Genomic DNA, 15,145 nt, shown 5'->3' on the forward strand with positions numbered 1-15,145 from the left:
CGCCAGGAATTCACTTCACCTTGCCAGGGTCTACTAGAACTGCTTGCTCTTTATAGGCAGCCGGGTAGAGCTTGTATGGAACAGAGGTTGTGGCCTGTGCCCAACCAGGCATCAGCATTATGGAAACCTTGCAGGTGTCATTTTTAAGGACTATCACCCTTTTGAAGATAGAGGCTTTGGGGGATGCATACAAGGCTAACTAAGTGTCTGGGAAGCAGCATGAGAAATAGGCCGGAAGGTGTACAGAAAGCTGTGGGAACAGGGGTGAGAGGGACCTCCTTGGAAAGCCTGGATACCTCCTCAGGGTTTGCACACAAGACCTGTGATGGTTCATTTATCTAGGCTCTGCATACAAGGCCTGTGATGGTTCATCCTGTCAACCTGATGAGATTCAGAATCACCATGGAAACAAAAGTCTGAGGCTGCCTGTGCAGAGTTCCAGACTTGGTTAACTGATGTGGGAAGGCCCACCTTAAACATGGGTGTCCACATTCCATGGGCTGAGGTACAGGACTGACCAAAGAGCTGGATAGGCAGCAGCATTCATCTCTCACGGCTTCCTGATTGGGATGCAATGTGTGCAGCCAGCTATCTGCTGCTGAGCGTACCCTCCAAACTGTGAGCAAACGTCAACTGCACCTTACCCTGCTTTTGGTCTTTTGTCACCAAAAGGCCCAAGGGAGACTCACTTCCTGGGCTTTTCAATAGGGGATGCAGCCTGGAAATTTTTGGGGAGAAAAGCCAGCAGGTAAGTGGGAAGGAAGAAAAGAGGGAGGAAGGAGGAAAGGAAGGGGAGGAGGAAAATAGGACTTCATTGCAGGCTCTTCTGAAACCCTAGACTTCTGTCAGCCAATAAGGAACCAAGGCACGGATGTTCCTGGAAAATGGAGTGCCCTTAGGAAGCCCAGGCTGTGTCTCTGGCCAGCTGATTTCACTGGCTGGGAGATACAAATGAGACTCGAATTGAGAGGAGGGGCCTGTGTTCCGGTCCTGAAAACTCAACACTCAGGATCAAGGCGGTGGGGGAACTAGACTGTACACTGCCTACATGGTCGACAGAGCTCCCAAGTGTCTGGCAGTCCAGTCAAACTTTGTTGTCGAAATTTTTAGGAGGGGAAATTGGCTTTTGAGCATAGGCGACCTGTGCTCCCCATCTCAGTGCCACAGACAGGGAGCCTGTGTAACCTACCCTTTTGTGCTTATGCACTAAGGCATCACACCTAAGAGGGTTTGGGGTGGGAGCTGGAACAAGCAAACAAACAAACTAACAACTCTTTCCATAGGTAAACAAATTTGCATGCTTCCATAGCTAAGCAGATGCTTACTATCTACTAGATATGACATGATAGAGACATAGGACAGGATTCCTGTCCTAGAGTAAAAGTCTTGAGGTGACAACTGTGTTCACATGGCCAGAGACCTCTGGCTTTCTCTCTCTTCCTGTGTTCCAGCTGTGCTGGTGGCTTTCCTTCAGCGTTTTAACCAGCCCAACATGCTTTTTCCTTAGTTTATCGCTAACACACATTTTCATCGTCTAGTTAGCCTGCTCTTTCTCTCCTTCTCTGAGCTGTGGGCTTTGTGAAGGTGAGGATTTCTGGCTGTTTTATCTTCACTATATGTAGGAAGCACTCAGTGTGCAAATAAATTATGGCCAATGAATGTACCATCTCAGAATGGTAGGCATTTTGTCCCCAGAAATGTATGGGTCCACTGCTCAGCATGGGTAGGTCTGTCCTTTCTTGATTATTAAGGTTCTTGCCTCTAAGGTCAAGGTCCCTAGCACTATCTCAGAGTCCTAGGAATTAAAAATTAAAAGAGAGTTGGGTTTTGTGGTGACCCAAATGAGAATGTCCCTCATAGGCTCCTGTGTTTGGATACTTGGTCCCAAGTTGACAGAACTGTTTGGGAAGGATGGGAAGTGTAGCCTTGCAGGAGTAGGTATGACACTAGGGGTGGGACCTTTCATCCTCAGCTATCTCTCTCTCTCTCTCTCTCTCTCTCTCTCTCTCTCTCTCTCTCTCTCTTACTTGTAGGTAATGATGTGAGTTCTTTCTTCAGCACCATGCCTGCATACCTGCTCCCATACTTCCTACCATGATGGTCATGGACCCTAACCTTTTGGGACTGTGAACCCCAAATCAAATGCTTTCTAAGTTGCTTTGGTCATGACGTCTTGTCACAGCAACAGAAAAGTGACAAAACAGGGATAAAGTCAGAGATCCCTCAAGGCTTCGCCAAAGCTGCTGCCTCCAGACCAGCTTTCAGACAGCTCTGCCTCCTGCCTGCAGTCAAGGGGAGTCAAGTGGCCTGTCACACAGGCAGGAGTAACAGGCACCACGTTGGCCTGGTTCTAAAATGTTTACCATGATGTTCCCTCACCCTCTCTTCATCGCTGGCTGAAATGATGTGTCAGTGGACAACTCTAAGGCCTTCAGCCATGGCAAGGAGAAAGGACAGGAGAGAGCTGACCTTGAATCCTCATTTCCGATGGAGCTCACTTGCATGAGGCAGCCATTGAGATTTGGAGGTTGTTTATCAAAGCAGTGGCTTGGGTGTGGAAGCCATTGCATGGGGCAGTGCTGTGCTAAGGCATTGCATCTTGGTTCTCTGATAAAAGTCTTGTCCAATGTAAAACCAAATTGCCTTCTCCTAACGGAAGTTTAGCTTTGCTGGACTTTGGTGCAAATGTTGGTGCATTGCCAACAGCGAGACAGGTGGAGAGGGAGAATCTAACAGTGAGTTTCGCCTGCTTCTTCACCCTTGCATAAATAACTCATAAACAATGGCTGGGACGATCTTAGTTGACCACGTTATAGGGAACTATAACCCAGTCCCAGGTTGGAAAAACTCACGGCGGTCATTACAGTCATCAGTTTGCAAAGGACACAACAGGGTGGCCACCGTGTCCACACTCCAGGCTGATACCTCCCGCTTGGAGGTTTATTGATCAGGAGATGATCATTTGCTCCTGATTTTGGAGCTTTTCTCCTTCTCTCTCCAGGTCAGGGTTTTGGAGCAACGTTTTTTACCCTTTGCTGTTCCCCTGCCACCTCTGCCTTCTGTCAGCTGAAGGTCACATCATATGCGGCAGCAGCATGCATGTGCACACGCAAACACATGCACACGTAAGCACACACACACAGTAAAATATTACCTGCCCAGCTAGCATCTCATACAGCAGCACGCCGTACGCCCACCAGTCCACAGACTTCCCATACGGCTGGTAAGCGATTATCTGTAAGAAAAACAAATACATGAGTTATGTGGAGCACTAAACTCAAACTGTTCCTGCCATGAGAGGTTAAACCAAGCATGCGGGCGTGTTAACACGGCTCTCGCTAACCAGGTGGGGGTAGATTCAGCCTCTCTTTCTGCACAGGCGGGCAAGGAAAAGGACCCTTCTGGGGTGGGGGGCAGGTACACTGAGAGCTGCCATTCTAGGTTACAGCACCCAAATCTTATTTGGCGATTCCTCTTGTGGGATCACTTGGGGGTGTCACTGACTCTGAAGCTAGATAGACTTATCCTCACGGGTGAAAAATATTTAAAGAGTGAATTGTATTTAAATGTTAAACAAACATGATGGGGCTGGAGAAGTGGCTCAGTGCTTATGAGCACTTGCTGCTCTTGTAGAGGGCCCGGGATTGGTTCTCAGAACCAACAGCAACTGGTTAGGATTGCCAGAAACTCTAGTTACAGGGAATTTGATGCCTTCTTCTAGTCTCTGCAGACACCTGCACATATACTTAGGGGCACACACACATAAAACTAACAAATAAATACATCTTAAAAATAACATTATCAGAGACCATAGACTTTTGGATGGCTGCAATGTTTGGTTTAGGAATAGGACCCTGATGGTCAGTAAGTTCGTTTCTAATGATTTATCCCTGATGGTTGCTATTCTCAGTAAGAATTAACTAATGAGAAACTTTACAAATGGGATTATGCCAGCCTGATAGACTGCAGTTACTTCATTCAACAGTGGACTATGGGGGCCTAGAGAGATGGCTTAATGATTAAGAGTGCTTTTTGCTCTTAGAGAGGACCCAGGATCAATACCCAGCAACTACATGGTGCCTCATGAGCGTCTGTAATTCCAGTTCCAGGATATCTGACCTCCTGTTCTCTTCTTCATGAGCACCAGGTATGTGAGTGGTACACAGACTTAGGTGCAAGTAAAACATTCATACATATAACATTAAAAAAAAAAAAAACAGTAAGCCACGGACATCTCTGCAAAAGCCTTTAGTTATTTCTGCAGGATGAATCCTTATGAGTGGAATTGTTGGGTCAGAATAGTTCTTTTTGACTCAGAAATAAAGCTTTGGGCGCTGTCAGATTGTTGTAGGGTAGCACAGTGCCTCTCTGTCAGCAGCAGGAGAGTTGAACTCTCACCAACAGCACTTTCTGCCATTGTTTCTCAGAGTGCCAATTTGATGACCCAAAGTGACACTTCAATATTTGCTTTTATTCACATGGGAATTAGACACCTGCGCTACTCTTCTTAGTAAGCGGCCTGGCAATCCTGATTGACAGGCCCATTCATTCATTCTTTTGGAGACTATGGGAAGTTCTAAGGATACACTGTGGCAAGAACAAGATTTCTGCCTTCACGGACTACAGGGACCTTTACTTTTATTGATTAATGTGATTTCTTTATATCTTAATGATGTGGATCCTCTGCTTTAATTTTTACAAATGTTCTTTACAAACCCTCAACTTCTCATGTTTTGTTTAGTATACCCTCTGATAGTTCAAAATTTACACTTTTAAATGGAAAAACTTCTGGGAAACGGAAATAGAGGGGAAGTGATATTTTATTTCCTGGTTAAGGTAGGCTCATCTGTCTCCTGCCAGGGTGATTCCAGATGTTTGTGGTCAGCATGACTTGGATGCAAGACAAAGAAGGCCACCTGCCTCTGCTTGCTCACAGTGATCAGATGTCCACTGTTGCAAGCAACAAAAATATTAGTGACTAGAGTCGGTTACCCCACTAATGACAAATTGCTGCACCTCACCTTTTCTTCAAAGCCCATTTGGACCAAATAGAAAGCGGTAAAAACCCTTCTTCAGAGAGCCAAAGTCAACACGTGGGACACTTTACGCTTGCCTTTTGTCTTCTCATGCCACATGATGGAGAGACGTGACTGTTCCCAAAGTTAACAGACTTGTCCAAATCCACCCAGTGATTAAGTTGTTCCTGAGTGCTGGTTCATTTGTTTTAAAGAGGATTTTGTGGATTTCAAATTTATCTATGCTGGACTTGATAAAACGTTATCAAAAGGCACTGAGGATCAGTCGAGAGGGTATGAAATAATCTCAAATGGTTTAAAGTATGGTGGCACAATGACATTTTTGAAAGCAGTCGCATAAACTGCTCTCTTCGGCATACAAAGCCAGTTTTTCTAAGCCGTGTTCCCCTCTGTCCCAGGGATCTGGGTAGCTAAATGAATGGTAGCTAAATGAATGAGGAATTTAAGACTTTATTTCTTCTCAGGGTTTGGCTACTATGCAGTTCAGGTTGGCTTAGAACTCACAGCATCCCAAGTACTAGGATCTCAGCATGTGTCACCACACATGACAACCTTTCATATTCATATCATTTGGTACCATGAATACCTGAACAATCCCACCAGCCAGACTCCCGTGTTCTCATGGTGCCAAGTCATGTTTGATTCTAGAAAGCTGTCAGAGAGTGTGGGAGTACATTTCTGTTCAGACTGAGCTATAATTCCTAAAGGTCACAGCCATCTGCAGAGCTTTTCCCTTCTCCCTTCCACACGGGCCCTGATCACGCTCTATTTCTGCAGCTTTAACCCCTGCTGATAACACCCTCTCCTTCTCCAGGGTGCACAGAAGCAGAACTTCTGGTGACATCAGCCTTCTCCCACCCACTGCATTGTTGACCCCTCGGGGCTGCCGTGTTGGCTCCCAGATGGAGATGACAGTCACCGTGTGCTGTCAGATGTAATACAGAGGTGAAGTTTGGAAGGCAGCCTGGGCATTCTTTCCAGGAGAGGTTCGTCAGTGCCACTGTGGTTAGGGTTTCATTGCTGAGCACAGACACCATGACCATGGCAACTCTTACAAAAGACAACATTTAATTCGGGTGGCTTATAGTTTGAGGGGCTTAGTCCATTACCATTATGGTGGGAAGCGTGGCCATGTCCAGATATATGTGGTGCTAGATAAAGGAGCTGAGAGTTATACTGATCTGAAGGCAGCAGGAGGAGATTGCCCCACACTGGGCAGAGCTTGAGTATAGGAGACCTCAAAACCCCACCCCCACAGTGACATACTTCCCCCAACAAGGTCACACCTTCTAATAGTACTGCTTTTCATAGGTCAAGCAATCAAACACATGAGTCTAGGGGGTCAACCCTATTCAAACCATCACAGCCACCCACCCTGGGCTTGTATACCAGATGATCTTGTTTCCAGAGTACAGTGTGCAACCCCACCACCAAAACTTTCTTTCTCACACTTTTGCCCAGAGATCTCCTGCTATGAATAAACATCTCTAATGAACCAAAACTCCCCAGGGTGAAAGGGGATGTTACTAGGAGCCCTTCTTGAAGACTAGTGATCAGATACACAGATCTGGGATGCTGTTGCCTGGAGGCATGCTACCCAGTGGCCATTAGGCATGTGTTAAGTAAGCTAATGAGATGTGACCAGTCTAAAGTGAGGTGTCGCTAGGTATAAAATATAAAATTTTGAGGAGTTAAAAAATGAGAAGTAGCTCATTTGCAGTTTTTTTTTAATGTTGGGCATACTAGGTTAAATGGGATATAACAAAATAAATTTCATCTGTTTCTTTTGTGATTGTTAAAAACAGGCCCCCTAATGCAGCTGTAGTTTGCTTCATTTCACTGGGCAGCGAAGGTCTGGGCCCTCAGAGTCAGCCAATCCCTAAAACTCGCTTGGGTTCTCTGGCTTGCACTGGCCTGGGGGTCCAGCTTTGAGCTGAAGACCAGGTTCAGAGAGCACAGATGAGAGTTTGAGTCTGTCACCAATGGGGACAGATGCAGGTGCCTCTGTCACTTGTGGGCCAAGGGAGGCTTACAGCCAAGCTTGGGCTCCCTGATATGCTGAGGCCCAGGGCCAGGGGCTGCCATGGCAATTTGGCTTCTCATAATGGGGCAGCTCACAAAGGGAGGCTGGCTTGGCGAGAAGGTCTAGAGTTGGCGGGGTTCCCTGCAGCACATGGGAGGTTGAACTCTGGCTTTGAAGACAGACCCCAACCGGGGCCACTGTCACTCCCCTTGCATCTATTTGTCATCCTGATCACAGTGATTATACGTATATGAGCCAGTTGCTTGGGGGGACTGTCAGGATGTTACAAATGGATGCCTGTCTTATAAAAATGAGGTATGAATAAGCGATCTTCCAAACTGGGCATAGGACCAGGGCAGGAAAGGACCAGGGACGGCTTCTCAGTTTGCATTAGGCCACTGGCCCAGTGAGGGCATTTGGAAGATGGTTAGTTGAAGGCCACACGGCCTTTTCCCCCCTGCCAAGATGACTTGGCTTGAAGGCACCCCAGAGCGCTCGATGCTTCAGATGGCCCTTGACATCTGACGGCTCAGAGATGGGAGGGCCTGGGGACACCATGGGACAGGACTGGCAGTAATGAGGGCCATGACTAACGGCACCACCACAGCCATTTGCCCATGTTAGGCTCTTTACCTGCTTATTCATATTGACCTTCTTAGGCCTGTTTAAAAAAAGAGGAACAGAGGCAGAGAGGGTTTGTGTAGCTTACCCAAGCTTATAGTAAGAGGCAAGGCTGGGCCTGGTTGTCATCCAGACAGCTACCATGGCTTTACTTTTGACCATTTTAATACACTGCTTCTTTTGGCCTGGGGGGAGGCATCCTAGACAGCTCCCAGGGAAGCCTGCTGGTAGCGGTTCTTCTGAAGATGAGCCAAAGACTGAAAAGGAGCCCAAAAGCTGGGAAGTAGCTTGTCCTCCATACTTCTGCCTATGAATCCTGTAACCCCCAGAGTATGAGACAGTGGTTCTGTTGTGCTTGAATTGGATTCCCACTCTTACTTACCTATAATGCGCACCAACTCCCCATAAATGTCAGGTCTGACCACCAAAAGGAGCTGGGGTAGGGTACTCCTTCTAAGCTGCCATGAAAACAATGGCTTTGGGCATAAAACATGTTCAGGTCTTCTTATTCTCAAGGAAACAAAAGATACCTTCCCCCTGCCCCCGAAAGTAAACACATTTTATTTGATGGGAGAGTTAGGGTTGTTTCGAAAATACATCATAAATTTCAAAGGAAGGAACATGGGGCCTATGGGAGAAGCATTGTATACACCAAGCGCCTAATGACCTGCCCAGGCAGCACCAGAAGGGAAGAAGGCAGAGAGTTTTCTGGATGTTCTGTTTGGACACTGAGTTCCCTTACTTCCCTTATCCTTGCCCCTCTGGGGCCTGGACTTTCGGGCCAGGCAGCCCCTGGAACCTTCACTGTCTTACACTCAGACTTTTCCAGCCTCACTCAAGCCTCATCCTCATGTGGACTGTGCCCACCACAGAGGACCTGCCTCTGCTCACCCAGCACTGGGTGGACACATAAGGCTTTGCTGGAGGATTGAGTAGACCAGAGAGCAAATCCAGTTCACATGCCCACCCTGCTCTAGTGTGCACGGTCAGAAGGGCCCCAGGATACTGGGACACTAAACTTGGAAGGGGCTTAGAGATGATATAAAAAGTGTCTTCAGGGGGCAGGAAAGGAACTTAAACCCAAACCACAGCAAAGTGCTTGCTTGAGGTTCCCAGGCTCATCAATCTGTGGGGAAAGACCTTGAGGTTCCAACTGTCCCCTTCTGTGGTACCAGAGTAGAGGGTGAGACACCATAACAGCTCGAGGGGGAGGCTTCCCAATCAAACTCCACTCTGATGACCCCATCTGAGCTCGGTATGCAGTGGGAAGCATACTGGGGTGAGGGGGCTCTGAGTCCAACCACTGGGGACTAGCTCTGCCTCTCAGGGGCTGAGTGTCAATGGGGAACTTGCTTACAAATGCTGCCTTTCCCAGCTGTGGTCCTGGAATTCCCACCTTTGCCTGGAAAGTTACATGGTTGGGGATGACGAGGCTCTGGTCACACTGAGGTGGCCTTACGGGAGGTAACCACAGTAATCACAAAGCATGTCACCCACGGTGCCTGACTTCAGAAACAAGAACTGGGTGTGCGGGAGAAAGGTATTCTGGGCAGTAGAGGACACTAGGCAATGGCACATCAGATGGCTACTTATCAAAAATCCACTTTCAAGCAATTGGATGAGTTCTTGTTATGGTCCCCTCCTACTCCCCTTTCTCCATCTGTCACCCCTTACAGCTGACAGGTCAAGACTTCGGGTGGGCACCGGGCTAGACATCAGGGCTAATGGTTGTAACTGGGGAGGTGGGTATGAAATGAATAGTTAGAAATGTATTATCTACAACCACAGACATTAGAACGTCACATAAGGAATGTCTGTAATATTTGAAGCCTCTAGAAGAAATGCATTCTGTGAGGACAACGAATATGAGTGGGGTTGGAAAGCTGGTGACTGATTACAGGGTCAAACATCACATTTTCTTTATTAAGACAAAAACGATGTTTCTGTCTATGACTGAAGAGAATAGGAGGTGTGAATCCTCTCCCATACAAAGGCAGGGGCACTTGTTTTGAAAACATGAGCTTTACCCACAGCCCCTCAAGCTGAGTACGACCTTGCATGTGCCCACAGCCCCAGCGCTGTGGGGGGCACAGACAGTCTAGCTCCGGTTTCACGGAGGGACCCCGTCAAGGGCATACATACATCAGAGAGCGGAAGAGTAGAGCACCAGATGTCCTCCTCCGGCCTCTGCATGCATGCTCACAGGCAGGCACAACACCACTGTGTTTTCAGTTGGCTACTCTGGATAGAACAGAAGCAACTGAGGGGCCACAGATGTGAGTTAGGGGCTGCCCCTTTAGAGGCGGGCAAGCTCGTTTAAGTCAAACTTGCTGCTGAAAATTCTATTTAGGGATGAAATTATGATGACCCTCCCTTTTAAAGTGGCCCAGCATGGGACACCCCTGTTAAGCCCAGAGAGCCATTAAAAATGTTAACTACACTTTAGAACAGAGTAACTACTTATACAAAGGATCTAAAGGAGAGTCAGGAATACGTTTTGTCTGTGAGGGCTTTTTAGTTTTTCCAGGGGTATCACATTCAGTAGTTCTTCTGTGGTTGGAGCAGGGGGCGGGGCGTGGGGCGGGGCGTGGGGCGGGGCGCTGGGAGAGCATGTGCACTGAGGGGCTCTGACTGCCCAGGCTCGCCCTGCTATCTGTGAGCCTTGCTTGGGTAGGCCTGCACCCTCTACAAGTCTCTTTTCCCCACATGGACCAGAGAAAGTGCAACTGGCCTCAGAGGACGGGTGTAAGCTTAGGAAATAACTTACACGCCAGGTGTGAGCGGTAGGTGCACACTAGGAAATGAGTAACTGTTGGTTGTGGCTCGTGAGATATCCACTTCCTCCCCGCCAATACGCGGGCAATTCCACAGAGGAAGGGGTGGGATACGGCTCAGAAATCCCTGGCCCATTTCCACGGGGTTTAAATAAATTGGCTCTAAATGAACAGTCAATTAATTCAGGCCCCTGAGTACCAGGAGAAAACAGCCTCTGGGCATGGAGAATAAGTGTGCTTGTGTGAGCGCCCCGAAAGCTGGCTTATGGGGGTGTGATGGGTGTTCAGGGTATCTCCTGAGGAGAAGCTGCAATACTGTTCTCAGGACAACAGGTGCTGCAGAGGAAAGCCGCCCAGCTTTGGGTTCAAAGTCCAGGCCTATCTTATTGGGACCTTGGGAAAAATGAACTAAGTCTCTGTGCAAAAAAAATCTTTCTGTGCAAAACAGAATTGATGAGCAGATCGAAGAACAAAGGGTGCATTTGCCCTGGTCCGGGTTGCAGTTGGCATCCACCAAAGGGTAGCAAATCTACTGGGACCTGGTCCATTCTGAAGGTCATTGGGAAAGAGGATGGGGAGGAAGAGGCACACTGTCTTCCGGACCATGGTGGCATAGGTGGCTCCAAAGGCTGTGGAGAATGAAGCCGAGTCCACGGGCTCAGAGGCTGGGGAATTAGGAGTGGCTGAAGAGTTGTGGGCAGGCAAGGAAAAAACACGGGATCATGTACCCTACATAAGTCACAGAGATGTTCCGCGGAGATGCACACAATTTAAGGAAGATGCCAAAGGAGAGCCTCGTTTGGGCTTTTTAAAGTGTTTCTCTGAGGGAAGGCACAGACTCATTTTCTCTCTGGTGCTGAAGTCTCTGGACCATGACCCTGCAGACAGGGAAGCAGAGATGCACTCGGTTTATCATTTTCTTTCTTTAATCAAGCACTTATGGGCAGCCATGGGGCCCATGGTCCATGCAGCTGGGGCAGGCTTCTGCTCAGCTTTTTTTTTTTTTTTTTTTTAACCTGTCTCTGTCAGCCAAGTCCCAATTTACTGCCCGACTGCTCGGCTGTGTGACCGCAAGAGCTATTTTTTTTCATTGAGATTTTTAATTCTTTTTTTTAAAAAATTGTATATATTTCTCAGCCCTTCCCCCAGGCCCTTGCTTTGAAAGTCTCTGGGATAACTGGCTTTCTGGGGGGAGCTGAGCTTGATGTCCTATCGGCTTCCAGATACTCCCAGCTCATTGGCCTCTTTAGTGGATAATTAGAGGTGTGGGCCCTACTCTATACTAACACCCTCATATGGTGACACTCTATACCAACATCCCCATATAGTGACAGCTGCAGATGACCACTCCAGTGACTGGGCTCCAGGATTCCTGGTTCTATTAGTTCCAAAGCCGATGGCTACCTGACAGCCATGGCTGCATCCAGGGAAGCAGTGTGAGTGCATTCTTCCCAAGCAATACTCCAAACCCTGCAGCCTCTCAATAATGGGGCAGGGGAGCACTGAACAAAGGACCACAGAGCTACCCTGTGACACAGGACATCCAAGTCCCTTAGAGGAGATGAGGCTTAGGTACTAACTGGGTGGATTCAGAGGTATGCAGCCAGGACAGAGGACCAAGATGGTAGAAAGGTTGGAAGGAGCAAAACAAACAAACAAACGGGGGTTGGAGAGACAGGAGGTATGCCTGGGGTAAGATATCTGGGTGGAAGGAAGGAGAGCAGCAAAAACCTGGAAGGTGGGGTGACTGATGGCCCACTGGCTGAATCTCACTAGGAAGATGTCTTTTACTATATCTTAGGGCTACTTAAAATAATTTGGCGAGCTTTGCATAAAAGTATAGCTCTCTGGCTATTGTGGCAGGAAGCACTGGGACGTCATGGCCCAGGCCAAGGATGTAAAAGCCATGTCCCAGGGACAAGTCTTCTGCTCTGGGGACTCCTTTAACTCCGACCTTGACTAGACTTCCCTCCTCTGCTCCCATGTAGCAGGCGTCGGGGCGACCACACCTATAAGTTTTTCACCTAGTGATTATACCCATGTTGGAGGTACTGTCATCGCCAACAGGAATCTGTCATTTTGAAATCCTTATCTCTGCTAGGCTGTTGTCATTCTATATGGTCTCCTGGTCTCTAGCAGGTCTCCATTCCTGGAAGGGCATCCCCAGAATATGACGGGGATGGTACCTGATGAATATTCTGACTGATCGGTTCTGTGTGCTGTGTGTAGATTCCATGCTTCTAGGCTGCTGGTGGGTTCTAAGGGACCAGCTTAGCATTAATGGTTGTCTAGAAAACCCCTGGACACTGGTGGTCTCTGAGCAAAGCTTAGTGCCTGGTTCCAGGTCACACAAGGTCCAGTTCCTAAGAGATGCCAAAGAAAAGGTGGACTGTAATCGAATGCTCATGTTAAAGTGTGTGTGTATGTGTGTGCACATAAGTCTCTCTCTCTCTCTCTCTCTCTCTCTCTGTGTGTGTGTGTGTGTGTGTGTGTGTGTGTGTGTGTGTGTGTGCCTGTGGAGGTAAGACATTAACACTGTCTTCCTCAATCCCTATCTTATTGAGACAGGCTCTCTCACTAAACCTAGAGCTCATCCTCTAGGATTCTCCCTTCTCTGTCCCTCCATCACTACGGTTACAGAAGTGTGCTTCTGTGGTTGGCTTTTACGAGGTGCTGGGGATCTAAACTTAGGACTGTATGCTTGAGCAGCAAACACTTTACCCATGCAGCCACCTCCCAGTCCCTAAATGCTCATTTTAAATTGCTTTTTTCCATGGCTCTAGAGACAATATACATGGATATTGTTTCTGTTACATGAAAAAGAAAATGTATGGTCTTTGGGGCCAGGAGATCTAGTATCCAATCTAACTCTGCCTGTGACCAGGTGTGTGGTTTCATACAAGTCACAGTAGCTCGATGTGCTGATAAAGATGTGCTCAGGGGACTTGGGACAGAGCAGAGCCAACACATCATGGGAGAGGTTCTCTGCCCACTTAACACATCCCCTGAGTTAGCAGGGCTTCAAGGATTTCCATGTGTGACACTCTATGAACGGGTTTCCCTCCCACTGCTGCAGGGTTACAGAGAAGAACACTGGCCAGCCACTTCATGGAAGGAAAGAAGAAGGCAACACTGGTGGGGCAGGACAACAAGGCATCAAGATTGACAGGAAAGAAGCCAATGAGAGAGGAAGATGGGAAAGCCCTTCTAATGTGGGCTCTAAATGAGACAGTATTTGTGAGGGAAAGAGGACCAGGAGTTCCAAGCATCAGCGAAGGCAGGCACATGAGATGGTATACAGAGGGTGGAGCCTAGGGACCCATGAAATGAGACTTGTGATCTCTGAGCTTTGGACTTTCCTCAGCTTTCTGAGTTACTGCATTCTCTCTGATCAAATGGTCACTATTTCTATCCATGCCCATGTGTCCCGGGTCTAACTCTTTGTTCCAAGTCACAAGAACCTGGGCGTGTCAGTGTTTGCCCCTGGACTCTGAGCTGGTGCTTAAGAATGCAGAGAGGTGCACGGCTTGTGACTAGTCTTCTCAAGGACTCTGTGAACTCAGAGAATTCCTGTTATGTCAGAGCAGAGGAAGCCCTCATGGTGGCTTCTAGAATTATTTTCTGATTAGTACCCTATGATGGTTTCTATATACTTGGCCCAGGGAGTAGCGCTTGTTGGAGTAGGTGTGTCACTGTGGTGGTGAACTTTAATACCCTCATCCTACCTGCCTGGAAGCCAGTCTTTTCATAGCAGCCTTCAGATGAAGATGTAGAACTCTCAGCTTCTCCTGCACCATGCCTGCCTAAACTCTGCCATGCTCCTGCCTTTATGAAAATAGACTGAACCTCTGAACCTGTAAACCAGCCCCAATTAAATGTTGTCCTTATAAGAGTTGCCTTGGTCATGACGTCTGTTCACAGCAGTAAAACCCCAACTAAGACATTCCCCTCTGTAGATTTTCATCTTCACTCTCAAGTCGTATCTGTGAATGACATTTTTTGCTTTGACCCATCTTCAGCCATTAGGGGGATGCCACAGTATAAATTGATTTCAAGGTTTTTGAACAAATGGCCGTAAATATTTTAGCCTTTGCTTTGCCTATTAAGGAAAATGCCATCTAAGATAATTAGTTTTGCTTCTGCCTGCCAGGAAGATTTATACAGATGATAGGATTAGTTTAACCCTTGAGCAAATTCTGAAACCTTGAACCTATTTGGTTTCCCCCAAACTGTAAATATTCTTGGGGCCGTGTGTGTCAGAGGTGGAGATGCTCAGAGGATAACTAGAAAGACAACCTGATGGTGGTATCCACTCATTTTCCCAGGCAGCGTTGCCTATGTTTTCAGTGAGAGCCTACTTGACAGCAAGAGAAAGCTGGGCATAGCTTGTGGCTCCAGGAATATTTCTTTTCTGAACTGTCAGCACTGAAGGGCAGAGAACCCTAAAGACGTCACACTTGGTACAATGAGTTTCTAAGAATGTGAGCCTGTGCTTGGATATGGTGGTCCACACCTAACATCACAGTAGGGGCAGCAGGAGATGGGGAAGAAAGGAGGCAGCCTGGTGTTCTCTATTCCTGCTCAGTTGTTGCTGAGAAAAGGCAGCTTAGGGGAGATGGTTTATTTTAGCACAGTTCCAGGTTCCAGTCTGTCACTGTGGGGAAGTTGAGGCAGCAGGAACTTGAGACAGA

The 15,145-nt window shown here is 47.7% G+C and overlaps 1 protein-coding gene across 2 annotated transcripts in view; it reads right to left on the reverse strand.

Annotated features, from left to right (window-relative positions):
• PRKCA (protein kinase C alpha) overlaps positions 1–15,145 on the reverse strand; it is a 386,490-nt gene that overhangs the window by 23,890 nt on the left and 347,455 nt on the right. For both annotated transcript variants that reach the window (XM_080924536.1, XM_080924535.1), the window contains exon 14: positions 3,155–3,235. In XM_080924536.1, coding sequence (XP_080780662.1) covers positions 3,155–3,235 — 81 coding nt within the window. The remainder of the gene's footprint in view (positions 1–3,154; positions 3,236–15,145) is intronic.

This window comes from Micromys minutus (assembly GCF_963924665.1).
Source record: "Micromys minutus genome assembly, chromosome: 10".
NCBI classification, from domain to species: Eukaryota; Metazoa; Chordata; class Mammalia; order Rodentia; family Muridae; genus Micromys; species Micromys minutus.